This window comes from Delphinus delphis, chromosome 1, assembly GCF_949987515.2.
Source record: "Delphinus delphis chromosome 1, mDelDel1.2, whole genome shotgun sequence".
Classification (NCBI taxonomy): Eukaryota; Metazoa; Chordata; class Mammalia; order Artiodactyla; family Delphinidae; genus Delphinus; species Delphinus delphis.
The window spans coordinates 152,779,636-152,794,042 of record NC_082683.1 but is presented as its reverse complement, the minus strand read 5'-3'; the positions used below and the strand labels follow the sequence as shown (position 1 = coordinate 152,794,042).

Sequence of the window (14,407 nt, the reverse complement as noted above, 5' to 3'; positions counted from 1 at the left end):
TGTACTCATGTGAAGGGCCACCTCATCTCTCTCCCCACTTGTCCCCATACCCAGCTGCCCGAGTCCCACCCAAAACACCAGCTTTGGGTGAGTGCATGGCAAGCTGGACCATTAGATTATGTGCAGATTTTCTTCAAATTGACCAAGAATCAACTCAAAGCTTCAAGGACTATTTGGATTACTCTATTTGTCCAGGGTACTGTATGTGCATGCCCTTCTGGCCCATATTGGCCCATTTAGGCCTTGGTTTTGGTCTCAGAACTGGGTTAGAATAGGTCTTCAGTTTAAATACCTGTTAAAGGAGGGTAATGAGTATCCCTGCCTCATCTGTCAAATGAGCGCTTAGTAGCAGGGGGTCTGGATTCTCGTTTTAATGCAGAGTGGCCGTGTGCTGAGCCCTTAAGGCAGGGAACAACTCTTCTCTGCTGCCATCTAGTGAGCATCTTGGGAATAACACCTGAATGGAGGTCACCAGGAATAGTTCTCTCTCCAAGGGGTTCTGAGCCAATGAAGAATGTGTCAGATCCAGGGCCATGCCCCAGATGTGATCATCTGTGTCCTGGAAGCTGCCCACTAGAAAGTGGAGTCTTCAAGGTGAGACCTGGTGCAGAGCATGACACCCTGAATGGATCGCCTTCTCACCTGGCTCTGACCTAGTCATGCCTTATGTCACCCTCCCCTCTTGTCTCCCTACCTTCCTCAGGGTAGAGTTTGAACTAACAGAGTGCTTAGAGAGCCTCTGTAAGTCACCACATCTGGGGGCAGTGGGGTGCAAACCAAAGATTTATTTTTCAAGTAAAATAGGCAGCCCAGGAAGAGCAGAACAAGAGGAAACCAAGGCTGAGAACAGAAAGCTTGGATATGGAAAGACACAGGAAGCTAGATTGCAACTGCCAGGGAGAGCTGGGGAGGTGGGCTATGGAGTGGTCCTGGGTCCTCGCCCAGGTGCTGGGGCCGAAGGGGCCTTGGAGACTCAACTCCAGGTGCAGCATTTGCAAGAGGAGCTGAACACCAGTCTCCTCGGGCAGCTTTTCTGGAACAACCGCCCCCCTGTACAACTTGTAGTAGCTGGACCAGTCCAGAGGGTTGGGGTAGAGCTCGTCAGCTTTGCCCTGGCAGAAGGTGTCTTGTCTGAGGCTGGAGCCATACTTAGGTTCAGAGAACTGACCTGGTGCAGGAGCTTCAGGTTCTGGGGGGCCTGAAGACATATATGGACGACCTGGGAAAACAGTGATGATTCAACCAAGGCTCCTCCAAAAGATCCCAAACCCATAGGCCAAGCACACGGGCAGCAACATAGGCAGCAGCAGCTCAACACCCCGTACCTTACAGGCAGGGCATAGTCAGACACCCAAGGCAGAGAACAGCCAGACAGCAAGCACACCTACAGCTGGAGCACAGCTCAAGAGAAAACACCGGAGCTACAAGTGTCATAGGCAGTCAGTGGCTATCTACCATCTGCAAAGCCCAACCAAGTAATGGTGAGGGCCAGCGGGCTCTCACAATGAAGGCTGAGTGCAGGCCTTGAGAAGAGAGGCTGAGGGCCCTCTGGAGGGAAGCCCTGGTTACCGACACCCTGGGCAGGCATTGGTACAATCAGAAAGAGGAAGAAGAGTGTGAAAAGAGAATCATTTCTACAGCTTCCTCAGCTCCTGGGGGTGAAATTTGGGAAATCACGGTAGTGGGGCAAAGTCATTTCCTCAGAAGAAGCCAGTTCCTGAGGTGCCCTGACCCCATACTCACTCAGCTCCAGCAGCAGCATCTTGATGAGGGGGTAACGGCCCTGGTTGCAGAAGAAACCAGCAAAGTTGTCCATGTTCAGTGTCCAAACCATGACCCCACCCAGTCCCGTCTGCTTCAGATAGCTGACCTGTGTGAGGAGCGAGATGGGGGTGGAGGAGAGCAGGGAAGCCCGGCCAGCAGCCCCAGAGCCGGTTTCCTCATCCAGGCAGGGACCTCCTTTCTCCAGCACCCCCAGGTCCATTAGTCCTTATCCTTGCTGGGCATGATTCATTCTGGAATCTCCCTGCCCTGACATAAACATGGCCAGGGGTGGACATGAGGGTGGAGGTGTGAGGAGTACATAGATGTGTGACTTTCCTTAGGTTGGCAGCCTTAACTTCCCAGCATTTTCTGGGCTGAGCTGTTGTGTTTGGGGTACTGTCTGCTGATTGTGATGAGTTCAGTTACCATAGGGAATGACTAAACTTCCCCAAAGATCTGAATCCATTCCCTGTCTTCATGTCTTTTTGTCCACGCTGAGGGCCTTCTCACCTCCACCAGTTCCCTGAGGCTTCTTTAGGGTATGGCTGTGTGTCCCCTCCAAGTGGGCTTCCCTGGCCCTAGCCCTGCCAGGGGGCCATGGCTTACCTCTGGCGTGAGGCTGGGGTTACAGGGTAGGGGTGGTTGGAACCCTTGATGGCCCCAATGTCCCTCCCAGCTACCTCCCTTTCTACACCAGTCCCCACTCAGGGTTCCAGCTATGGTACAACTTGCTCTCAGAGGCCAGCTTCCCCTTTCCTCTCCATCAAGTCTTTCTCCTGTGCTTTCCTCCCCAGAAGGCCCACCTTCTCTGCTTTAAGACTTTCTCAAAATCCCTTCCACCATGATGCCTTCTCTCATCTCCCCCAGCTGCCTCCTCAATTCTCCAGAGCACTTTGTCTACACCACCAGAAGAACCTGCCACTGCATAACTGACAAAAGATAAGCAGATGAGCAAATGCAGGTCCCTCTGCAGGTGCCAATGACCTCACTGGAGAGAGAGACATGGAAACAGGTAAACGCACTCAAGTTTTGAGGCAGGAGTGGAGGGGGTTTCATATAAGTAAATCAAAGGATCTATAATTTGAACATGCACCAAATATTGTCAATGGACTGAATAAAATGATATGCCTTACTGTGTGTATTTCTCCTCTTATATATCTGTAGAATTTGTGTTTAATAAAATGCAAATACTTTCAAGAGAGATTCCAATGTAGAGCAATTTTTTTGCCATTGTGTCTTTTCTTAATCAATAGGTGATAATGGTACCAAATGCTATCACATGGAGATCTGTGAAATGCTGGGATATTTCTCCTTGAAGAAGTTCTGAATGCTGTCATTGAATGTTATTGACAGGCCTTGGGCCCACACAGGACCACACCTTCCCAGCAGGGCCAAGCCTCACCTTGATTTTGAAGCTCTCCACATCGTCAAAACCGACCCACTGGTTGCTCTGAAAGGCATAGGGCAGCTTCTGGTCCTTGATTCTGTGCTCATCAGCCCCCTTCCAAGAGCAGACCTGTAGGAGAAGAGGGCAGAGCTGGGAAGGAGGTGGGAGGCACTGCAAGCATCTTCTCCCTGTCATGAGGAGACTAGAGACTGAAATATTCACGTCTGAGAAGCTTGGAGAATCTAGGAAGCTCTAGACTGAGTGACCTAGAACTGTCGATTCAATGAGGCACCTGGGGTTAGGGATAAATCCAAGATGACAGGCATGGGATGGAATTTACCCAACCAGAATTCACTGTGCCTAGCATCCTCATCCAGAAATTATGGGAGAAGAAGCCCCTGCTCTGCACAATACTTGGGGTGGCTGTGGGTTTTCCTACTTCACAGTAAGCCAGGAGTCCTCCGTCTTTGGTGAAGGGGCCAGGAGTTCCAGGCCCCGTGGCTTGGGCCCCCACTCCGGTGTCCAACAAAGAGGCCAGGGTAAAGGATCACCCATAGGTGGGCATGCCAAGGATCAGTTTGCTGGCAGGGGTCCCTTTCTGCAGCCACCATTGCATGGCAGAGTCCTGGTGGTGAAGGAGGAATGTCAGGGTTAATTTTCTTTGCCTTTAGACTGGTTCAGATCATCCAAGCCTGGGGGCTCCAGAGGAGTTTCATGAGCATTTACTAGTGTTCCAACCCTTCCCCATCTTCTTTAGATCCCGTCTTAGACCCTGAACCACAGTGATTGAAGCTGCATGGCCCTATAGCCAAGAGCATGGGCTCTGGATTCAAACAGTCATTGACTCAGTAAATATTTACTGAAGGCCAGCTGTGTGCCAGGCGCTGTCCTAGATGCTTGGGATACCTCAGTAAACAACGATCTCTGCCTTACCCAGCAGCTTATTTGATCTTGCCGAGCCTCGAGCTTCCTGTCTATAAAATGGAAATGATAAAAATATTTGTCACTAAGGGCATTGTGAGAATTAAAAGATATAATGCATGTATAAGTCTAACATAGTGCAATAAAGGGGAGCTATGATTGTGATCATTACCATCACTGTTGTTTCACCCTCAGTACAAGAGCAGGGAATTTTATTTATCTCTGTATCCCCAGTGCCTAGAACAATGCTTGGCACTAAGATGCGCAAATAGAAAGAACAAATGAGCACAGGGCTTCTTCACCGCCTCTGCACAAGACCTTCCCCCGTCATGTATTACTTGACATGACACCCCCAGGCCTGTGACATGAGGAGGTACCCAACATAACTCTGTGGATTAAACAAATAATGAAGACTCTTCCCTCAAACCAGGACGGTAGGCTCACTTTCCCCAAGAAGCCACCCTGTTTGAGTCTAGGTTTTCTAGTTACCCTGCAACCTCTTAGCACTTAGGTATTTTCACTGTATTGATTTACGTGTATTTGGTTTTGCTGGTCCATATGATTTATCTTTGGTCAGACTGGAGCTTTCTGAGGGCAGAGGGCAGAGCACCCTGCTAAGTTCTGTGGTATTTTTGTGCAAATTTGGAAAAGTCACCCCTCTGGCCAGAAGCAACATGCAGGGCACATAGTATGGAGAGTAGAAGGCCTCTTTGTAGGAGGATAAAGGCCTCCCTTCCCCCACATGGATCCAGGGCACACAGCTTGGAGAGCACCGTGCCAGCGGGAGTTCAACCCCCTCACCTCTCAGCTGAATGTCTTTGTATGTCTCCCCACTTGACTGGGCTGGCTTCTCCTGGGACCCACACAGTTTCCCAGATGAGGGTGGAGGAGCCAGGTGCAATGTGAGGTCTAGATGCTCAGCTCAAGTGCCTGAAGAAGTGCACTTTATTTGTGAAAGAGCCATGGAAGTCCTAGATGTTCCACCCAGCTGACACACAAAGATGTGGGCTCCCAAAATTAACAAACATTTTAATTTAGGGCTTTTTGTTATTGTTGTTTGTTAAGAAGGAGAAATGATACGGTCAATCTTGACTTTTAAAATTAGAATGGGCTTGTAAAACAATGTCTAGCCTACTGAATGAGGAAGAGCTGGGCAGGAAACCTCCACCCACTCCAGTCTACAACCAAGCCTTCCCTTTCCCGGGACTGGGGTGGCATAGGGGTGGTTCTGCCCTGAGATGTTATCAACTTGGGAAAGCTCTCACCTCTTTCCAGAAAACACCTTCCAGAAGGACATTCAGTGCCAAGGAGCAAAAGCTACCCATTATCTTGAAGGAAATGGGGCTGAGGGTGTATGAAGGGAGTGGAAGCCATTTTGGCTGGAAACTTGAGCTCAAAGACAGCCTCCCAGTTAGTCACTGGTTTGTTTGATGTGTCCCCAAACTAGATTTGTGTCTAATATCAGTCGACATGCTATACAGAAGTGAGGTTTCTCCTCAGCAGTGGCATGGAACAGGAAAATAAAACAAACAAACAAACACACACAAAAGAAACAAAAATATCCTGGCTTCTCCATGCCCTGCTTGGTATCCTGCTTTTCCCTTCCATTTGGTTCTTCGACGCTCAAAAGGGGCCACCGGCAAGGGCCTGTGCCAGGGGCGTCCTCCCACTTACCACATTGAATTCGGCCACGGCCCCGCTTTCTCCCTGTCTCTCGTCGGGGGAGCGGTTATGCCCTGTGTTCTTCTCCCAAGAGCCACGGAAGTCATAGGCCACGAAGCTGAGGAACTCCAGGTTCCTGCATGAGGCGTGGGAAGAAAGAGTGAGGGGCTAGTGCGCAGGGTGGAGCCCTCCCCCTTCCTTGCTCCTCCCTCCCCTCTCACGCAGTGTGTGGCCTGGGGAGAGACCTGCATGGTGGGGGCGGGCTCCCTTCTGGCTCTGGGAGACGCAGCAGCATAGGCAGCCCCTCCAGTCGCCCCCCCCGCACACCGTCATCCAGGCCATTCTCATTCTTGGCGGCTCACGTCTTCAGCATCCTCCTCCCAGCTGTCCCCTCAGCACCCTCAGGACACAGTCCACTCAAGGACACCTCTTGCTATTTTGCTATTTTGAAGGGAAATCTAGCTTAGCATTTCTCAAACTTTAGTTGTGCACATAAATCACCTGGGAATCTCATTCAGGTGCAGGCTCTTATTCAGTAGGCCTGGCGTGGGAACTCATCCTCTTGGAGATGCTAAGTGCTTCCCTCTTTCCTCCCCCAGGGATATTTCACTTTAAGACTGAGGGCCAGGCTCCAAAGAGAGGGACTCCGGAGTGATGGAGCAGCAGATGTGGTAAGGAAACCCTCCCTGGGTCTGCTGGTGGTGCAGGCGAGCCCCTGCTCCATTCTGGGGGAAGCTCAGACTACCCTTGGTCTCTTTCCCCCGCAGAGAACACAGGGTCCATGCCATCTGCCTGAGACTCACAGAGCAATGTTGTCCCCCTCGTATCCAGCTTTTGTGCAGTGTGGTCCTGCTGGGACAGCTGTGCTCGGCAGGAGGTGTGCCTTCCCTGAGGCCTGGGCTTCCTGCTGAAAGGCATTGGCCAGGGCCTGCAGGGGCAGCTCAGAGTGAACACACAGGCAGGGAACAGGTAGCCCTGTGAGCCCCAAGCAGATGTTCCTGCACAGGAGCCTGAAAACTGACCACAGGGCTGGTCTGTGCTATGCAGACACATGAAGCAGCTGAGCCTGGGGGCAGAGCAGCACCTATGTGGCCCCCTGGCCAACTAGGTCTTCCCTATCTCACCCAGCTGTACCTGCACCAGAGCTTTGAAGCACTGCTTATCTGATGGAGGGCTCCCCCGGCTTCCTGTGTACCCCCAGTCAAGGTCGAGACCATCAACGCCATATTAGCACAGAAACCTAATGGCTGAGTTGACAAAGGTCTGTCGGTAATTGGCTATAGCCACCATATCCACGAACCTGTGGGTTGATAAAGGGAAGTGTGGGCCTGTCTTACACAGGACAGTGGGTCATGCTCCCTCAGAGGCAAGTGAGAAACTACTCAAGATATTGGTGCTCAGCTGTCTAGGCCAGAAGGGCACCGGAAGGGCTGCTTCAGAGACTGCCGGGATATTTGCAGGTGGGTTATGGGCCTGGTTAAGGGAAAGGGACAATGTAGAAGTGCCCCAAAACATTGACATCACCAGGGGCACACTGACTCACTAGGAGCTCTGCTTCCCAAAATTCCCTCCAGAAGCTTACTGCCACATCCCTGCCCAGGGATTTGCTCTAACCTGAATCAGAGCTGGCTGTCAACCCAGCATGGAGATTGAAAAAAGAAGAGGAATCAGTTTCTAAGATGAGGAGGAAGAGAAGCCCAGCAGGCCAGTGAGGATCTGGGTAACCCTGGGGGGCTGCTCTTCTACTTCCCTGGCAGGTTAACATGGTTACTATTCTTCTAACTCACGTTTGTAGAGTGCTTCGTGCTCTTGCTATTACCATTACTAGTCCAGAGTTCTTTACAATTCCTGAGGTGCCCCAAGAACAACCTCCCCACATCTTACTTTCTCAACAAGTCCCTGGACTTCTTGGGGGTCTTGAGTTTTATAGACCGTTTCTATTTTAATTTATTTTTTTAAATTAGCTAATAGCATCAGTTCTTAAGTGAGGTTTGTGTGCCTGGGAACCCCAGGCTGAGAATCCTGAATTTCAGTGAAAAATCTGTGTATAAGCAGTGTTTGGGGAAGGGGAGTCATAAATTTCATCAGGTTCTCAAAAGGACTCATGATCCAAAAAAGTATTAGAAAGACTGGTTTAGAATTTTGGGGACCTTACAGTTAGCACTTTCTAGGAAAAGTATGGTTCCAAATATACCATTCCATTATCTCCATAAATCATCAAAAATGTCCTGGAAATGTCAATATTCTGGCATCCAAGCTCAATCTCACAGACTGCTTTTGACACCCAGAAAGGGAACAAAAATTCTCAGACATACTGTTCCAGAGCTCAGAAAATATAGACATTATATGTTGTCTGGAATTAGTTGAGACCCTCCCTTTACACATTTCATGGAGGAAGAGACTGAGGCCTGGAAAGAGGTCGGACTCTGTGCTTCATGTAAAGCAAGACTGGATGGGCTTCCCTGGTGGTGCAGTGGTTGGGAGTCCGCCTGCTGATGCAGGGGACACGGGTTCGTGCCCCTGTCCGGGAGGATCCCACATGCCGTGGAGCGGCTAGGCCCGTGGGCCATGGCCGCTGAGCCTACGCGTCCGGAGCCTGTGCTCCGCAACGGGAGAGGCCACAACAGTGAGAGGCCCGCGTACCGCAAAAAAAAAAAAAAAAAAAAAAAAGACTGGATGTATAACGGCCTGGAGCTAAGCCCACTCCACTGCCTCCTGAGGAGGTACCAAGAAGTCAGAAGGAAGGTCAGCCCCCAGAGTCCACTCTTCTCTCCCACTCTCCCTCACCCTGGCTACACCTCTACCTGGCTGATTCCCCGACTGGGGATCTCTCTGGCCAGTGAGCCAGTTCCACACTAGGGGCCCTGCCACATTGGTGCCCACAGACAACTCACTTCTGAGTGCCGAAGTTCCAGCCCCCAGTGGCCAGCAGCGTCTTCAGCTTGGGATTCCTGGAAAAGACAAGAGAAGCACCAGAATTTATCCAGCCAGGTCCTGGGGCTCACCTCACTAACAAGGAAGCAAGGAGCCTGGCAGGGCTGGTGGGATGAGGTAGGGGATATATAAATCCCTATGGTCATATTCTGTACCAGGGAAGCTCTAGATTGGGAAAGAAAAGACACATTCCTGCCTTTGAGGACCTCTTATCTGGCTGGGGAGCCGTACACTCAAGGAATTTAGAAAGCAAGAGATCAGGACAGATCTTCAGAGAGGCTGTATTAAGGTAGTGATAACACTTGAGCTGAAGGATAGATAGATTTTAGGAGATAGAAGGGCACTCATTCCCAGTGGAGGGAAACAGTTTCACAGTCCAGATTCCACTTAGACCTAAACTGGAAGGGCACTTAAGGAGTCACTATCTACCCCCACCTCTTCCACATAAGCACGGGAAAGCCCAGAGAAGTGATGAGACTTGCCCAAAGCCACACAGCGGGTCTGCAGCCAGACTGCAGTAATGGAGAAGGTTTCTGGCTTTGAGAGGAGGCGCCTGTCTTCTCCACCTCCCATCCCCACCTCCTCCACTGCAGCTCACATCTTCCTCAAGCTGTTGAATTCCTTGCAGAGTGTCTCAGCATTCCACGCTATGGGGCTGAGCTGGTGACTGTTCATGCCAGCAAAGGCATATATGAGGTGGGTGCACAGCTTGGGGTCCACATCCTTGGGCAAGAAGCGAGCAGCCCCCTGTCTGTACTGGGCCCAGTTAGTGAAGTCGCAGACCAGTTTTGCCGCAGAGCCTGGCCAGTTGGGGCAAAGCAAAGAAATGGCAATCAGAAGGGCCTGCTATGGACTGGCACCCTCGCCCAGAGGCAGAACTTATGTCATGCCAGAAGACGTTAAACATGGCCCTTCATCTGCTGGAGGCAGGGAGGCAGAACTTTCAAATCACGGCTTGGAATACTTCAGAATGTTAATTAAAATACAAACATATAAAGTGGCAGAGAGGAGGCCCCAGTTACAGGCCTGGGTTTATGTTTCTTTAGTCTTGCTTTAAAGAGGTTTGCATTTACATACTATTATCCCTTGTAGAGAATTGGTTTAATATCACTGACAAGGTTCTAACAAAGAGAATATTTTCTCTAGGAAAAGGCAGCTTGTTTCTGTCATCCCCATACCCTGTAGAATGGCTTTGTGTATAGGGCCTCTCCTCCCAGATGGGGGCTTGTCTAGCAGTGATGGCTCCCACCAAGGGCAGCACTGTGCAAAGTTGACCAGAACACCGGAACGCAAAGATGCTCGTCTTCATCCCTGCAGCTGCCAGAAGTGTACTTTGGGCCGATCTCTTTAGCCTTGGCTTAGGGGTCCGCATCTGAAAATGACAGTGTGGTCTCTGAGGGCTCTTCCAGCCTTGCAGACTATGATCGTGTGGTTTGTACACGCCAGCATTTTATGCCAGGGACTTGGCAGAATGATGAGTTTGGACTGGAGTATGTCTGTGGTCACGGTCTAGACCCTAGGATTTCCTTTTGCACAGACAGGGTCTCTCTGCACCCTCCTGCAGCCCCCATGTGGCCAGTGAGAGGACGAGGAGGGAGAGCAGTGCAAAGTGGCTATAGGAGGGTGTGTAGGAACCCAGAGCATGAAGGGCTGGCTGAGACACCCCTGCGCCCATGGATGGCTCTCAGAAGGAGAGGAGTCAAAGCTCCTGGGTAGTCACTGGCTCCTGGGTAGTCACTGGCCCTAACTAGAGGTCACCCGGGAGTGAAGTTTGCCGATGGGACTGGGGCGTTGCCTGAGTGACATAGAAGGAGGATTGGTGAACTCCCCAAAGCAAAAGAAGGAAGCAGGGGATTAACCCAGTGAACACATCCCTGGGACCATCTAGAAAGGACCCAGGAGGCTCTTTTTGTTTTGTATCATATCCTGCCATAGCATATTGAATATTGTGCATGAATATTTGTACTATAGAGGCAACAAAGTCTGGTGGTTAACAGCAGGGACTTTGGAATTTCATGCCTGGGTTGAAATCCCCACTCTGCAACTTTTTAGCCAGATAATTCAACTTTCTCCTTCATAAAATGGGAATGATGATTGCTCCTATCTTAAGGACTACTGTGTGAATGAAGAGTTAATGTATGTGAAACACTCAGAACAGTGCTGGCAGAAAGTAAGCTCTGTTCTAAGTGCTTTGCATACATTAACCCTTAGCCCACACAAAACTCTATTATTAGAAATATATACCATCCCATACCATAGCACACCATATGCCCAGAAGTAGCTTGGATTAAAGCTTTTGAGGAAATCTTCAACTTTTCTCTCTTCCCGATGTTTGCTATTTCTCTGGACCTGGCTGTCCCCTCCTGTGAGATGAAGAGGGGAAATGTGTGTCCTGTGCCACAGCCCAGGCTCAGGATGAGGGTCTGAGTACAGGGAGTGGTGTGGGATAGGAAGGGAACCCAGGAGTCCAAGTGGCTAAACATCACCCAGAGAGTTCCCCCCTGCACAAGAAGGAGCCCTCCTGGCTCTCCCAAGCTCCACATGCAATCAGTTCAACAGACACGGAAAGAGTGTGCTGTCCTTGCCTGAGCCAAGGGGCTAGGACGTGGAGCTGGGGAAGACTTAGGTTTCTTACTTCCAGTAGCTCAGAGCTCCCCTACTGGTGGTAGGGGAGACGCCTAAGCCAGTAATTAGAAACACTGTGATATATACTGTAAAATGGGTTCCAGTACGATGAGAGCACAGAGGTTGGAGCAAGTGACCTCAGGAAACACCAGAGAGAGGCTGACATTTAAGCTGTCCCTACGGACACACAGGAGTTCGGCTAGTGGGTTAGGAGGCTAGAACCTTCCCAGAAGAAGGAATGGCAAGGTCATTATGGGGACAAGGACACTTGCAGGGGCCGGAGCTTTGGAGGCGAGAACCCACTGAAATCTGGCAAGAGCTCTTGGGGTGGACATAAGTGTTGGGGGAGTGAATGGGAGAGGGTAGCAGGGCCCAGGGAATGGGGCTGAGGGAACCCAGGGCTAGCTTCAAGAAAGGCTCCACTTACCCCACTGGATCGCCAGCAGAACCATCAAACCTGAACAGCACAAAAGAGAAGGCAGAGATTAAGATGTCATTCTTACTTTCCCAGGCCCTCTATGGCTATTGAAGCGCAGGAGCGAGAAGTGGTCCGGGATGGGGGTGGGCTCAGGACAGTTTCCTACAAATCCAGCTTCCTCTGCCCACAAGGGACCCAGGAGGGCACTGTGTCCATCCCTTCACCCAGGCCAGACAGCAGGGGGCCCTACCTGGCCTGGGCTAGTCCCAGAGCTGATGGAAGTCTCCATGAGCTGAGACTGCCCCCTCTCTAGAACATTAGTAGAGGGCAGTGTGGATTTAGGAAGATTCTAGGAAAACCACTGACTTTCAAGCTTTTTTTTTTTTTTTGCGGTACGCGGGACTGTCACTGTTGTGGCCTCTCCGATTGCAGAGCACATGGCTCACAGGTGCAGCCGCTCCATGTCATGTGGGATCTTCCCAGACCGGGGCACGAACCCGTGTCCCCTGCATCGGCAGGTGGACTCTCAACCACTGAGCCACCAGGGAAGCCTGACTTTTAAGCTTTTTAGAGAGAAGGTTTCTCTTTTGAAATAAGTAGAAAACCTGTCCTCAGGATGAAAAGAGCCAATTTGGAAGGGCTAGGCCAGAGAGCTCATCTCTAGGTGAGGTCTCTGTACCTCTGCTCACAGCCACAATTGACTACTTTTTGCTGCTTTCCTGCCACACTGCATAAGAGGTTGGCTGAGTTACCAATATCCTTGGAGACGTAGGGCTCAGTGGGACTCCTTTAAAAGTATTTATTTCACCTCTCTGGAGACCTTGGATCTTCCCATTAACCTAATAAAACCTGCATGAAAATTTGTAAGGGCACCCAGGGTCATGGCTCCCAGGCTGCCTTTTGCAGGGCAACCAGCATCAGGGTGGGGAAGAATTCCTTGGCAGTGAATTCCAGGGCACCCCTGGAGAGTAGGGGGCCTCAGAACACAGGAAAGACAAAACCACCCAATGCCGAGGGGTTCACTGACTCTAGGCTTCCAAAACAGGAGGAAAAGTCATCTTCAGCCTGTTGAGAAAAGCTTTTCCTTGCAACACAAAGCCTCTTGGGCTGAAAGACCTCAGGGGGGAGCCCACAGGGACTGCAAGCCTGGCAGCAGGGGGAGAAATGGAATGATCCTCCAAAGTTCTCCTGGAAGCTTCTGCTTCCTTACACACAGCACCAAGGAGCCATTTCACATACACATCCCCACTTCCCCACAGCTCCCAAGGCGCAGCCCATGCTCCCCGACAGCACCCACTCACCTGCCCAGGCTACAGACCACACCATGGTGCTGGCTCAGTGACAGACTCCAGCCCACACAACCAGCTATCCAGGTCCTGCCCTCCTTTTATCAGGCCTCCCTGTCCCACCACAGCCAGGGGTGTTGAAGTCAGACAGGGGCAGGGGATGTGGTATGGAGGTCTAGGGTGCCAAGTAGCATGGACTGGGGACACCTGACATAATGCCCTTTAGCAATGCTTGGTTTTCTGGAACAATCACAGGGTGTAACCTGGGCTCTCATCATTGCCAAGCCAGGAGGCAAAGGAAGGGAAGAGGGAAGTGTTTCTAAATGTTCTGCTGGGCAAGCTTGATTCTGATTTTCTCTGTGTGGGCTGGTGAGGACCACCAGTAGCCCCAGGCTTTGGAGGAAGAGAAACACCTCATGAATGAGGGGAGCAGGCTTCCAGACCAGCCTGCCTGCTTGCTTTACCAGGGCCCTCTCTGGAATTTAGGTAATCTCTCTGTAAGATGATAGTGTTGCACGTATAATCTATATTTTACAATAGTAATATTTTTATTACTATCCATGTGATAGTAATTTATATCCATTGAGAAAAATACATAATGATAAATAGCAACTATGAGCTTAGTAATATTTTTAAATGCCTGTGTTTCTTATGAAGAATCAGAGGGACATCTATCAGTGCCCTGTGGCTGCTGTAACAAATAACCTCAAACTAGGCGGCTTAAAGCAGCAGGATTTATTACCTCTCAGTTCAGGAGGCCGGAAGTCTGAAATCGAGGTATTGGCAGGGCCATGCTTCCTCCAGAATTTCTAGGGAAGAATGTTTCCTTGCCTCTTCCATCTTCTGATGGCTTCTGGTGTTCCTTGGTTTGTGGCAGCATCACTCCGATGTCTGTCTCCATTCTCACAAGGCTTTTTCCTCTATGTCTTTGCATGTCTTCTTTTCTGCCTCATGTAAAGACCCTTGTCATTGGATTTAGGGACCACCCAGGGTGATCTCATCTTGAGATTCCCAACTTAGTTACATCTGCATAGACCCTTATTCAAGTAAGGTCACATTCTGAGGTGCTGGGTGGAGATATTGGGGGAGGGGGCAGCATTCAGCCACTGCAGGACCTACTGGGACATGTTACTTATTCTGTCTGCAGACAATGGCCAGTGCGTACATGAACTCCAAGGTCCTGGCAAAACTCTGAGCTTCTAGGGGACCTGCTCTTTGGTCCTAGGCCTTAATGTGAGTGGCCTGAATGGCTGAGTGGGAACGTCCAGTGGCAGCAGGCTCTGGAGTCAAGTTGCCTGGGTTTGAATCCCAGCTCTGTCATTTACTATCTGTGTAACCTCGAGCACATTCCTTGATTTCTTTGAACTCCAGTTTCTTCATCTGTAAGGAGAAGTCCTCAGAGGATGGTTA

The 14,407-nt window shown here is 50.5% G+C and overlaps 1 protein-coding gene across 1 annotated transcript; it reads right to left on the bottom strand.

Annotated features, from left to right (window-relative positions):
- Positions 1-973: 973 nt before the first annotated feature.
- CHIT1 (chitinase 1) lies at positions 974-13,037 on the bottom strand. The gene is given in 12 exon segments (XM_060010442.1): positions 974-1,060; positions 1,062-1,219; positions 1,744-1,870; positions 3,167-3,280; positions 3,591-3,776; positions 5,747-5,870; positions 6,538-6,662; positions 6,869-7,034; positions 8,629-8,685; positions 9,267-9,468; positions 11,721-11,750; positions 13,013-13,037. Coding segments are annotated over 12 exon segments (1,401 nt in total).
- Between the last annotated feature and the right edge of the window lie 1,370 nt (positions 13,038-14,407).